General features: G+C 37.2%; 1 protein-coding gene and 1 non-coding gene across 10 annotated transcripts in view; one reads left to right on the top strand and one right to left on the bottom strand.

Moving 5' to 3' along the window:
* Positions 1–2,797: 2,797 nt before the first annotated feature.
* Positions 2,798–12,594, bottom strand: part of FRS2 (fibroblast growth factor receptor substrate 2) — a 121,224-nt gene continuing 111,427 nt past the window's right edge. For all 9 annotated transcript variants that reach the window (XM_060305735.1, XM_060305736.1, XM_030866308.2 and 6 more), the window contains 4 exons: positions 11,065–11,251; positions 9,878–10,036; positions 9,354–9,517; positions 2,798–7,982 (listed from right to left, as the gene is read on the bottom strand). In XM_060305735.1, coding sequence (XP_060161718.1) covers positions 7,032–7,982; positions 9,354–9,517; positions 9,878–10,036; positions 11,065–11,251 — 1,461 coding nt within the window. In that variant the 3' untranslated portion in view covers positions 2,798–7,031. The remainder of the gene's footprint in view (positions 7,983–9,353; positions 9,518–9,877; positions 10,037–11,064; positions 11,252–12,594) is intronic.
* LOC115858790 (small nucleolar RNA SNORA25) lies at positions 12,323–12,449 on the top strand. Its single transcript, XR_004041794.1, has one exon. It is a non-coding gene; the product is annotated as a small nucleolar RNA SNORA25 (small nucleolar RNA).

Below are 12,594 nucleotides of genomic sequence, written 5' to 3' on the forward strand. Positions count from 1 at the left end.
CCAAATCCAACCTGCCACCTGATTTTGTATGGCCGGAGAGTTAAGAGTGATTTTTATATTTTTAAGTGATTGAAAACATAAAAACTTTTGTGATACATTAAAATTATATGAAATTTATATTTTGACATCCATGAAGCTTGGTTGTAACACAAGCAAACTCGTTTTTATACTGGGCAATACAATACAGAGTTATACAATGGAAGAGTTGAGTAGTTGTGACAGACTCTATAGCCCATAAAGCCTAAAATATTTACTATCTGATCCTTTACGGACAAAGTTTGCTGACCCCAGTTTACACTATTTGCAGGGTCCATCATGAAAAGGGGTGTTCAGACTGGACAAATTATTATAAATCTACCAAGAGTTTTGTGTTCTTTGTGGGAAAACTTGCTCTTTTTTCAGGAAATGTACCTCAACCGGCAGATCTCAAATCGCAGTGTAATGAGAAGTCACAATAACAAGGCGCTAAGATACCTGCACAATATTGAAAACATACGTTTTTATTGTAGGCAAAATCACATGTGGAAATATGTCCTCTGGCAGGCAAGTCTGAGACTATGGGTGATGGAGAAGCCAGCGCCCCCTCCCTGCTGGTCTTTGGAGTGGCGGTGGGGAGAAGCATAGCCAGGGGCTCTTTGATGGGAACTGGGAGGCAGGCTCTGCCACCTGTGGAGCAGAGGCCAGAGACAGCCAGGAGGAGCCCCCTATGAGGGAGCTCCCAGCAATCTGTCCTTTCTCTATTGCGTGTGTTTTGGACTTTTCCTCCTTTCCTGTGTCATTTGGTGTCACTCTTGTATGCCAGAGGCTAAACAGCTTCAGGAACCAGACTGCGCGGGTTTGGATTTCAACTCTTCCATATATTAGTTTTGTAATTTGGGGTGGGTTCCATAAGCCTGCCTACTGTGATCTATAGCAATGTGAGAAATAACAAAATGATTTGCTTTAAGACACCAAGTTTTTAGGTGGCTTGTTGCACAGCAACAGATAACCTAAACACTCCTTTAACAATGCCTTTGAAAAAGCATTTATCCAGTTTTGCTTCCATTTTAGTCTCCCTGCCTTATTAAAATGCCATGTCCTCTATTTTATCCTCCATATTGATTTCAGTCATCTTTATAAAATGTTATTTCTCCAATGTTTAAACCCTTCAAATTGTCTCACCTCATTTTGAGTAAAACAGAAACTCCTTCGCATTCTATACCTATGTGATGTCTCTCATTTCTCCCTTCTCTATCCCCCCAGACTGCCTTTGCATCCTATGCTCCAGGCATATGGAACCTTGGCCACCACTGAACATCGTGATCTTTCTACACCTCTGTGCCTTTGCACGTGGTATTTCTTCTCCCTAAGATATCCTCTCCCCTCCTGCCCTCATCAAACACCTCAGGGATTACCTCCTGTAAGCCCTTCTCGAAAATCTCCATTCTCAGGCTGAGTTAGATGCCCTTCCTTTGTATGTGCCTTTATCACATCACATATTCAGCATTGGAATAATTTTTTTCAATTCTCCTAAGTATATAGCTACTACTATTCTAGAGGTATCACAGAGATGGTAATTCCTTATACCTAATTTATATCTTAGGGCTTAGTCCTCTGGGGGGAGGAAGGGCACTGCCCTCAGTTAGAAGGGCTGTTCTAAACTACAAATTCTTTTGAGAACAAGAATTACTATCTTTATTACTAGCACAGGACCTAGTTTGTGCTCATTCATTAAATAAGAATATGTGAACAGTTACTGTCTTCAACGGAGCTCAAAGGAAAAATACAGAAATAATCCAAAAAAAGGTTTTAATTTCTGAGAACACACACCTAAGTTTTGCAAGATGTGGTCTCTGTCACATCTTAACCAATTTCTGTGTTCCATGGTGTCTGGTACACAGTAAGCACCGAATCATTTGTGGACTTGTCTATTCCCTTTACTGTTTAAATAATCTCCATCTTGAGCTATACCGAAATAGGCTTTGCAGTGCCACTCAGTGACAAAAAACAGGTCTGGAGTCCCAGCCCTGAGTACTACTAGTTTAAATGACCAAGAAGATAAAAACTGTGAGAGTCTGTCAAATACGTAAAATTTCATTTCACTTTGAACTTTGAAAATGGAGGCAGTGATATGAGACTAAGGAATAAAACCTCTTATAAAGTTTCAAGAAATGTGTGAGGTATAAATACAGTGAAACTTTAAATAGGCATCCAACCAAACTTTTATTGGGGTTTTATTGCAATCTACTTTAGGCAATAAGAGGGGAAGTAACCATAAGAACTCCGATCAGATTTTATTCAACAAAGCAGTTTTTCGCTAATGCTTAAGGTTAGTGTATAGTCAGCTCAGCTTCCAGTATCAACTTGAGTACCTCGTCATGGAGATTTATGCCAGAATGACAACAGTAAGTCATTGCAAGAAGCTAAATCATCTAAAATTAAACCATATTTTATATATAATTTTTAGGATGGTATATTAATACTCTACAATAAATAAGGATTTTTAAAAAGTGTTGCTTAGCCGTTGTTGAACTAAATTCAATTATTAGCTTATTCTTTAAGTACTCCAGTTAATAAAGGTTTGATTGTACTTCAAGAACTCTGACTTTTCCAAAAATAAAAAATTAGTTCTTATTTGTTAGGACAAAAATTAAGCTTAAAAGCACATTCACACTTGTCCTTAAAAGTACATTCACATCATATACGAGATAACTTCCTCATGCCTGGAAACATGGCTTATATGGCAAAAAGTCATATGCAAAGAACAACTAGAGGGTAATCCTCCCATGTCCACATCCTCCAAAAAGCCACACTTGGCCTCAGTGTAAAAGTTATATTTTATTGCCATGCTACAAAATGTATGAAGTTGGCACTGACAGGGAGAAATAGAGAACAAGGGTGGGGAGGGCTAGAGGGCAAAAGATGTTGTTACATATACAACAAGGTTTAATCAACAGTGGTAAATTTTGCCAATATTAAAAATGCAAACCAAAATTTAAAATGCTGATATGAAACAGCATTAAAATACAATTTATGCATAGTACTGTATCACTTATGTCTTTTATTAGAGAAATATGGAATGCTTATAAATGAAATTAACTATAGGGGGTAAAATTCATATTTCATTTACAATTTGGCAATGTTAGACAATTTTTTAGTCCCACTGTTAGACAATTTTTTATAAAAGACAAAATTAAAAATCTAATAAGCTACCTTTATACAAAGTTGCTATATTTATGCCTTTACGTAGGAAAAAAACATTTATAATGCAAATTAGGACATACATAATCTTACAATATTATACAATGTAATGAAAATAAAAACATAACACAAAATTTGTCCTTTATAAAATGTGTATTTTGCATTTACCAATGCAAATGTGGCACACTGGTGACTACTGTACTATTAATGCCAGTCTGTTTCCATGCTGCTATTGTCCAATTGTCATAGAACTGCAATTGTAATGATGCTACAAAAGAATTGTGTTACACCAAAAAAGAAAAAAAAGAGGATGTAGGGATGGGGAAAAGGGACGTAAAGAACAGGAAAAATAGGGTGCTGGTTTGGGCAGAGTATATTGTGGTATGTCATAAAATATTTGTTAATTTTTCAAGCCAAAAACATTTCCTATACATTCTGTGATTTTGTACCAATGCCTTTATTCAAATTTGGCAAACATCAGGGAAAAGGTAATTTAGTACCATATACCTCACATATCAGAGATTAGAAAGAGATGCCAATACATCAGTTACTTCTGAATGTTGTCTCTGATGGTATGTCTATTTCAAGGATATATATATATATATAGATATATATATATGTATATACAAATATACATATATATATTTATACACACACACTACACATTGCACAAAACACTTGGACATTATGGGTTAGGAACAGCACAAGGGGAAATGGGATGTATTTTTTAGCTTGTTAAGACCTTTACCTTGAGGCAAAAATATGGTGGCACATTATTGGGAAATTATGAAAACATAAGGCCCCTGTCCCATTTTTAATAGAACATTATTGAGGTACATTTTTATACTTTGCGCCACGGATTTTTTTTGGTGGGGGAGGGATACACAAACACTAGCTTGACTCACAACACTGAACTGTGGGGTCAACATTAATATCTGTAAAAACAAAGACTGCTTGGCAAATTTTCTGAAGTCCAAAATGTGATCTATTCTGGATATACTGAGAAGTGAAAAGCTTTTTGCTGAGTCTTCAAAAGTAAAGTGCATATCTCATCACTCCACAGCAGCAGTAAATAAAAGGAACTATTTGCCAATCTTCCTGGAGGGAGGGAAGGCACCATATTTTCATTTTGAAAGGAAGATGAACCTGGGAAATAAAACACACTAAGAAAAAACACATGTAATACCCATATCAGTTTCCAGCCCTGGTCTGGGATAAAAGCTGTTACGATCTATATGGATAAAACAGGATTCTATTAGGGGAAAAGCATATGATCAATGACTATATTTCCAAAACCAAAAAGTGGGATCACATGATCTATCAACAAAACAGAATATCTAAAATTAGGTCTGTCTCAGAAAATCTGAAACATATGGCCACAATTATATCCCAATAAAATATCTCATTCTAAAATGCACCCAGTAATTGGTACAATTCTTCCAGGACAGAGCTTAATGCCCATTACTAGACTACTGCAGAGGACAAATAGTGTTCTATGTTATTTTTAATTAAATAGGAACACAGGTGATTTCCAGAGACATTTAGAAATTAATACCAGTTGTATACATCTTCCCTAATACTCGTAGTACCTAAAACTCAAATTCTTAGCAGACAAATTGGTCCCATTTTCATTTTTAAAGCACACAGTATTGAAAGAATAAATTGCAATGGTTATATTATAGTTGCTTAAAAAATATAAAAACTAATCAGAATCTGGAAGGAAAAATGAAAAGGCTGAGGAAAAGTAAGAAAAGAAAGTATCCAACCTCCAAAATGAGTAAATAGGTCAGCCCTTTTGTTTGGAGGTTAACGTTCTGTCTTGACTGCTTGTTTCGGAGAAAACCATGTGCACTGGTTCCATCATAACTCTTATTCCACATTACAAAAATCATCACATAAATTTGGCACAATTAGCAATCTACTCAGAATAAAGCATAAATGGAACAATACATTAAAATGGAAACTGCATACCTATACCACTGCTCTCTTTTTAGAGAACAGTGAACACTTTGGTAAGCACCAAATTCACAGAAAAGAAAGAAGATTCTGCTATGCACATAAACCAGTGGCACTAAAAATGATAAAGACATCTTTAATAATTTATTTTCTTTATAATGGTCCCACCCTATTATTTTGCTAATCCATTCACTGTCCTATAATTAGGTCATTTATGGAACAGATTGGATGCTATATGACTGAAATTTTTCATGCTAAATTAACCTTAGTTACATCTGGTAGATCCAGACCAAAATCTCAAATTTCCTCATATTTAGAGGAGACAGCGACGTATTTTGCAAGGATATCTAACCTTCTTTCCACTCTACCTGCTCTTATCTTCTCTAGGATTTGGGAAACTGGAAACTTCTTGATTTTCTAAGAGCTAGACATATGGACTCTCATCAGTTTATATAAACTTCAATTCATTTTCAATCCTAAATTATGACACAATGTCATTGCTATAAGACTTCCACTGTACCTGCTATGCTGGCAACAATTTTAACATTCTATTAAAATCAAGGGATAACCCAAGATCCAGCTATGAGTGAAAGGACAGCAGAGCTGAGGAGCACGACAGTGGGCAAAGTACAGCTGCAGCCGTGTGACTGAGGGGATCACTGCTAAAGTGCTGGGAGAGTGCCCACAGAGAAAACACAGTACCTTTAGGGAAATTTGCATGTTAAAAGTAGCTTCCTTTTTTTTTTCTTCTCAGCTGCTTAAGAGATCACCTATGAACACAAGTGAAATTTAAAATTGTGAGAATGCTTTTATCAACTTGAAAAGTAAACGGCATATAAATAAATACTGGACAAGGGCAACCCTGTTATAGAATAACAGTAAGTTCCAAATGAACCTTCAAAACCACAATTTGACAAAAATGCAAACTAAACAAAAATGAACACATAATCCAATTTCAAAACTATATACAAACTCAAACATCCTAAATTGAAAAAGACATGAAGCAACAAAATTAGACATCCCAAACACCAAAGGAAAAACTTGAAGGTAAATGGCAATCTAATGGCACAAATGCCTCCAGAAAACAATGTTACTGTTAATAATCTGTAGGAGAGAAACTTTCAAGAGATCATGGTTCAGATTTTCAAATGTTTTTGGATAAAGTGACCTGAGACTGATTCTTGAGCCTATGTGTAATTCTGACTAAGATATCTGGGCATGCCTTTCAAATGACACCATGAGATGAGTAAAGAGAAAACCTCGTCTCTTTCCTGCCTTTCAACACACCAACACCAAACCATGTTCACGAACGTAGGGCTCTTTCTAGAAACGCTGAAGGCTAAGGAACTGACTGGTACATAGGAGGTGTGGTACTTCTATTTCCATACATATGTCCTGGCTCAAGTCAAAAAGCCTACAATTAATGAAATAAAGGATTCCTCATGTTACATGCTGGAGGTCACATACCATGAATAGTAAATCTACAAATAGTACTTTCAAAGCCTAGAGTTATCTGTTAGCAATGCACATTATCAAGAGGCTTTATAATATGCTTTAAATGCCAACCATGACTTAGACGTGAATGATATGCATGAGTCCAGAATCTTAATAAAAATTGACCAGCATGTCACTCACTTCAATTCTCATTTTAAATAGGCACTGTGAAAATGGGAATGCTGCTGTACAGTAATGAGTAGTATAGAATGAAATTAGTGTTCTTTTATGAGTACCTGCTCTACATTTTAATTTCCCTTTAAAGAAGCACATGAAATAGTCAGAAAAAAATTTTTTATCAGTCTATAAAAGGAGTTAGTGTTTAGAAATAAAAATGAAGCACTTGCATCTTCATTTTTTAAAACTTCACAAAGGTGCAAACAATGTAATGGTTTCTGGGCTCACATGGGCAGATCAGTACTATTGTGTCTAGTTTTCCTAGATGTACCATCGTCTCGTGGCAGTGCTTTCTGCAGATTTGACATAGCAGCAGTTCTCTCGATGTCTATCACAGCATACAGCTCTGTGCGTCTGGTAGGGGTCTGTGGAAGGGGAGTGGTAGGCGTTTTTGGAGTCTGAGGGTTGTCAGAGTCACTGCCACCTTCCAAGTCAACCTGTATGTAATTGAGCTGCCTGTGTTCTAAACTTGGGCGTCTGATATCAAAGTTAAAGACTGTCGGTGTACAGTCCCGACGCCTTGAATATTCTATTTTGTGAGCACTTGCCGGCACTGTTACATTCTCTGTATTTACATAGTTATGCATTGGATCAAGATTATTATGGTAGCCATTTAGAGATGGGGTCTTTGGTCCTAAATTGTCATCTTCATCCCTACTTAGCTTGCGGGCTTCCCAAACAGGAGGCAAAGATGGTAGATTTTCGTAGTTTAACAATGCAGTTCTTCTCTGAGCTGAGTTGTTGATATTCTGGGTATCTGAGGTACTGGTGGACGGCAGACGACCTCTCCTGAGCCCTGACGCACTGGGGAGAGATAGCCCATTTAGATTTTCATACACCAGTTTGTTAACAGAGGGCGCGTCTCTTCGTTCATCACTGTCATAGCCAGTGTCCCATTCCGTGTTATTCGCACCACTTCCACTGACTTGATCTCTTCCAAGTTGTTCCAGTTTCTCTTTTTCCATTAATTGCTTTTGAACTGGGGTTGGTCCTAAGACAAACTTGACTCCTTCAGGTTCAAGAAGAATCTGAGGGTCCCTGTCCTCAATATTACTTGGTTCTTCTTTTGGTGTGTTGCTTTCAGCATTAGAAACCCTCGCCTCCAATGGGACATGCACACTTGCACGGTTTTTCCGTTCTTCTTGTACACCTGTAGTGTTGACATAGGTATGTACCTAAAACAAAAGAAGAAAGTGAATCAGTAAACTTGCTTTAAAAAGAAAAAAAATTTGCCTGACTATATCTATTAATTTTATTAACTTTCTAAGTATATTCTTACTTCAAAGCTTTCGTACCTGTTTTTTTAACCAACAAAAAGGTTGGGAGGAGGTGGGAGAAATGTAGAAATGTCTTCCTAGCTTGATAAAAGAATAACTGCTTTAAAATACATGTGATGGGGCTTCCCTGGTGGCACAGTGGTTGAGAGTCCGCCTGCCGATGCAGGGGACAGGGGTTCGTGCCCCGGTCCGGGAAGATCCCACATGCTGCGGAGCGGCTGGGCCCATGAGCCATGGCCGCTGAGCCTGCACGTCCGGAGCCTGTGCTCCGCAACGGGAGAGACCACAACAGTGAGAGGCCCGTGTACCACAAAAACAAAACAAAACAAAACAAAACAAAATACATGTGATGGTGAAACATGATAAGCATTCTGTAGAAAAAATAAAAACTCAGGAACAAATGGGGATTATTACTTTGATGTTGTTTTAAAATTCTCATCAATGCATTAAAACCTGATTTAGAAATAGGAAATAACAAGTATTAAAAAGGAAGAGAGAAATTTATCATAATTTATAGATGATCTGACTATACAAAGAAACAGACCCTACTAGATTCAATAAGAGTTCTGTAAAATGCATAGATATAAAATAGATACCAGGAAATTAATGCTACTTAGAAAAGTTTGTGGTATTTTGCGGGGGGGACAATATAAAAAAAGTTCAGAAGTCTATACATAACATTTGAAAACCTCAAAAATAAAATTCAAAACTAAGGGAAATTTAATTATAGTAAATAAGAACTCATTTAACAAGTAAAGAACACAACCAAATGGATTTCAAAACAGTAAAAATTTCTTCATGATAAACAACCATATTGTTGACAAAAGATAAGTATAACTAAGTAATACATAGACAATGTTAACCAGCTAACTTCATTCCTAAAATGAAAATATAATAGTCAGGAATATTAAATTGCTCTGTTAAAACACAACAAAATCTGCCTTATTGCTAGTAGTCCACTAACTATAAAAACTGTAACATAAAAAGCTTTCATTGGAGGTTACTGTAACTGAATTGGCCATTGGTTATGTCCGTCTTTATCTATAGATGCACCTCTCCTGTGAACCCACAAACTTACTGTAATGCTAAGTTTCCCTCAACACCTATATATATTTGGGTATATGACAGAAAATACATGCTATTTCCTCTGAGTCTTCACTACAAGTCATAAACAAATAGCGACAGCTAAAATTCAAACTAAAACCTTCAAGTGTTGGCACAATAACACTCTAACCCCACACAATATGTTAGACAGTAGGACATGCTTACTTGTTCCTCAGCCACAAGCAAGGGATGTGTAGACTCTTCACCTACTGAAGGCAGGCGTGCACTTCCCACAGAAGGATGTCTGCTTGAAGGATGGGATGAAGCGTCTCCAAATGAGGGGTATCGGGGATATCCATTAGGTAAGTTCTGAGCAGCAAACCCTGGAGCTGAGTTTTTGTTTGTTTATTGGTTTAAGAAAGGATACAGGGGTAGGGCACAGAGAATAAAAATGAATGAGAATACAATCAGCACTGAGAGGTTTAAGGAAGGTGTTTCTGGCAAGACATATGAGAAACCAGAGCAAAACAGCATACCACCTCCACTCTAACTTTCCACTCACATTTTAAATAATATGAAACATTTAATGTTTTCATATTTAAAATATTTAAAATGTTTATAATTATAGCTAAGTTTTTTAAAACTCACAACCACTATACTTACGTTAGCCAATGGTAATTCCTAACAATTTATAGATTAAAAAACCATAATCTATAGTTTATAATAGAAGAAGGAAAATGGACACTTACTTGTAGGTGTTCGAGGTGTTCTGGGGACTTCCAATTCTGTCTGATGATTATTCCTTTCAACAACTGGCTCCTCCACTACATTTATACTATTATTCTGCATAATCTCTTGCAACATATTAAATAATTCTTCTGCACGAGCACACTTAAAGGCAAAGATTCCTACAAATACAAACCAGAAGAAAAAAATGGTCACTGCATCTTTAAAAAAGACACAGGAGCACCTGTCGAAGAACAAACTTGTAAAGTAAGCATTCCATGCACCAATAGCAAGAAAAGGCTTTAATATAAATGTCTGATAAATTAATTATATTCCCTGTTTCAAAACATGAACCCAAAAGTTCACAGAATAATTTTCATTTGTCCATGGGTGATGGCTCAAAATAAGGAAGACAAAAACAAGATTTGCAAACTTACTCTAGTCTGCTTTTTAACAGCAGGGGGAGCCCAACTTACCATTACCAAGGGAATTCCTTATCACTTGACAGGCCCTTGCTCTGTGGTTTACAATCATTACCTTGTTTAATTATTGGATTACCGTTGCCCTCTGATACAGAAGAAATTTGATGCGTCAGAGGTCATGCAACTTGCCCAAGGACTTTCAAGAAGTAGGTAGCAAAAAATAAAAGTACGTTCTGTTTGACTCCAAAGTTTAGGTTCTTTTCCCAGAGTTACAACAGTAAAGACATAGAGGCAATTTACTGGGACTAATCATTTACTTACTGCAAATCTTAAATTTAATATAAGCCAAAATTCTGGACATAGAAAACATGCTTAATAAATGCTTGATAAATGAATACATAGTGTACTATGTCTCTTTTTTTTTTCTTTTTTTTTTTTTTTGCAGTACGCGGGCCTCTCACTGCTGTGGCCTCTCCCGTTGCGGAGCACAGGCTCCGGACGCACAGGCTCAGCGGCCATGGCTCATGGGCCCAGCCGCTCCGCGGCATGTGGGATCTTCCCGGACTGGGGCACGAACCTGTGTCCCCTATATCAGCAGGCGGACTCTCAACCATTGTGCCACCAGGGAAGCCCGATGTCTCTTTTTTAAATAATCCACTTATTTGAGAATTTTTTTATTCTGGATAAAAGTAAAATATTAAACATTACATATAGAATAACTGAATTATAGAATGCTATTTCAAATATGATAATGTTCGGAGAAAAAAAAAAATAAAGGCTCTACCTACCTTGTCCAGTTTGACACCTTCGACCACTTTCAAAAGAAAAGAGATTCGAATCATAGCCATAGCGTCGGAGGCAGAGGTAGTGCCATTTTACCGAGTCACGTTTGCGAGTGTATAAAATCAGTTCCGTGTCTGTAAGTTCCATTATGCCAGAACCTAACTCATTCCCATCATCATCCACATTAATGACCTAAAAAATAAAGTTTAATTAGTGCTAACTTAATGCTCCCACTTGACAGTTATGCACATATTTCACTAATTTGTCAGGAAAATGTACTATTGCTTATTGGTTCAGTTATTGGTTCCTTTGTTAGTTCATTCAACAACCAATTGTGTGTTTAGGGCATGGATTATGTAGCATTGTAATACCCAGTTCATATCCACAAAGAACTCACATTCCCACTGAGGAGATAAGATATACAAACACGAAAAACACCACAAAACTGTAAATGCTTAACTAACAAATGAGTGCAACAGAGGCTGCGAAATGCAGGAACTGTGGCGGAGGGTTGTTGGAGAAGCCTTCACATAAAAAGAGGAGGGACTTTAGCTGGGCCTTGGGTATAATTAAATTTAGACAGGAAATAAAGTTAAGAGGGAGAACTGGTGGGTCAGGAGTTAGGGGGCACATCCTGAAGATGCAGTGCTACAGCAGAGACAAAGAAGGTATGTTTCAGAGAGATCAGGACAGGACTGGCATTGAGTTCATGTAAGGGAAGGCTTTGCACTGCTCAGTTTCAGAAAATGGCCAGAGACTATAAAGAACAGATAACACTTAGGGAGAATTCACTATACCCCTGGGTTGGGCAAAGTGCTTTACTTGTGTTTTTGTCATTTAATACTGATCCTAAACTGCAGGTAACAGTATTTTCTCCACTGCACACAAATCAACAAAGACTTAGTGATAATGTAACCTGCCAAAGGTAACAAAGCTATGAAGCAAGAGGGCTGTGACTTATACCTAGGTTTGTGTGATCCAGTGGCTATGATTTACAGCAGAATGAGGTCACAATATGAGAGATTAATGACTGTGGATGAGTAAGGAATAGAGCACTTAGCATCTAAGTAACAGAATACCACTGAAGTTTTAGAATGATGAAGGAGGAAGATTAATTTGATGTCAACTGCAGGATGCATCACAGAGGTGACTGAAGATAGAGTTCAGTTATGAAATTGTCCAAGCATTAAACAATGACTGGGAGCTGGTGACAGGACTGAAGAGGCACCTACAAAGTGGCATTTTAAAGATAATATTATCAGTAGGTCATTTCAAAGAGGGCTGATGGGACCAAATCCAGGGGCTCTTATCACTGTGACCAAAGATTGAGTTCTTCAGAGGATATAACAGTCACTGATTAGTGCTATGTTTTCCTGATGGAGATACAAGATTTAGGCACTCATATCCATGATTGGTGATGTCGAAAGGTAAAAATAAACATAAATGTCTTCCAAGTTAAAAAAAAAAAAGACAGTATTATCAGAATTGTGTGGCTCTAACTGGATATGGAAGACCAAAGGAAAAGGAAAAGAGGA

Source organism: Globicephala melas, chromosome 10 (genome assembly GCF_963455315.2).
Source record: "Globicephala melas chromosome 10, mGloMel1.2, whole genome shotgun sequence".
In the NCBI taxonomy this organism is placed as follows: Eukaryota; Metazoa; Chordata; class Mammalia; order Artiodactyla; family Delphinidae; genus Globicephala; species Globicephala melas.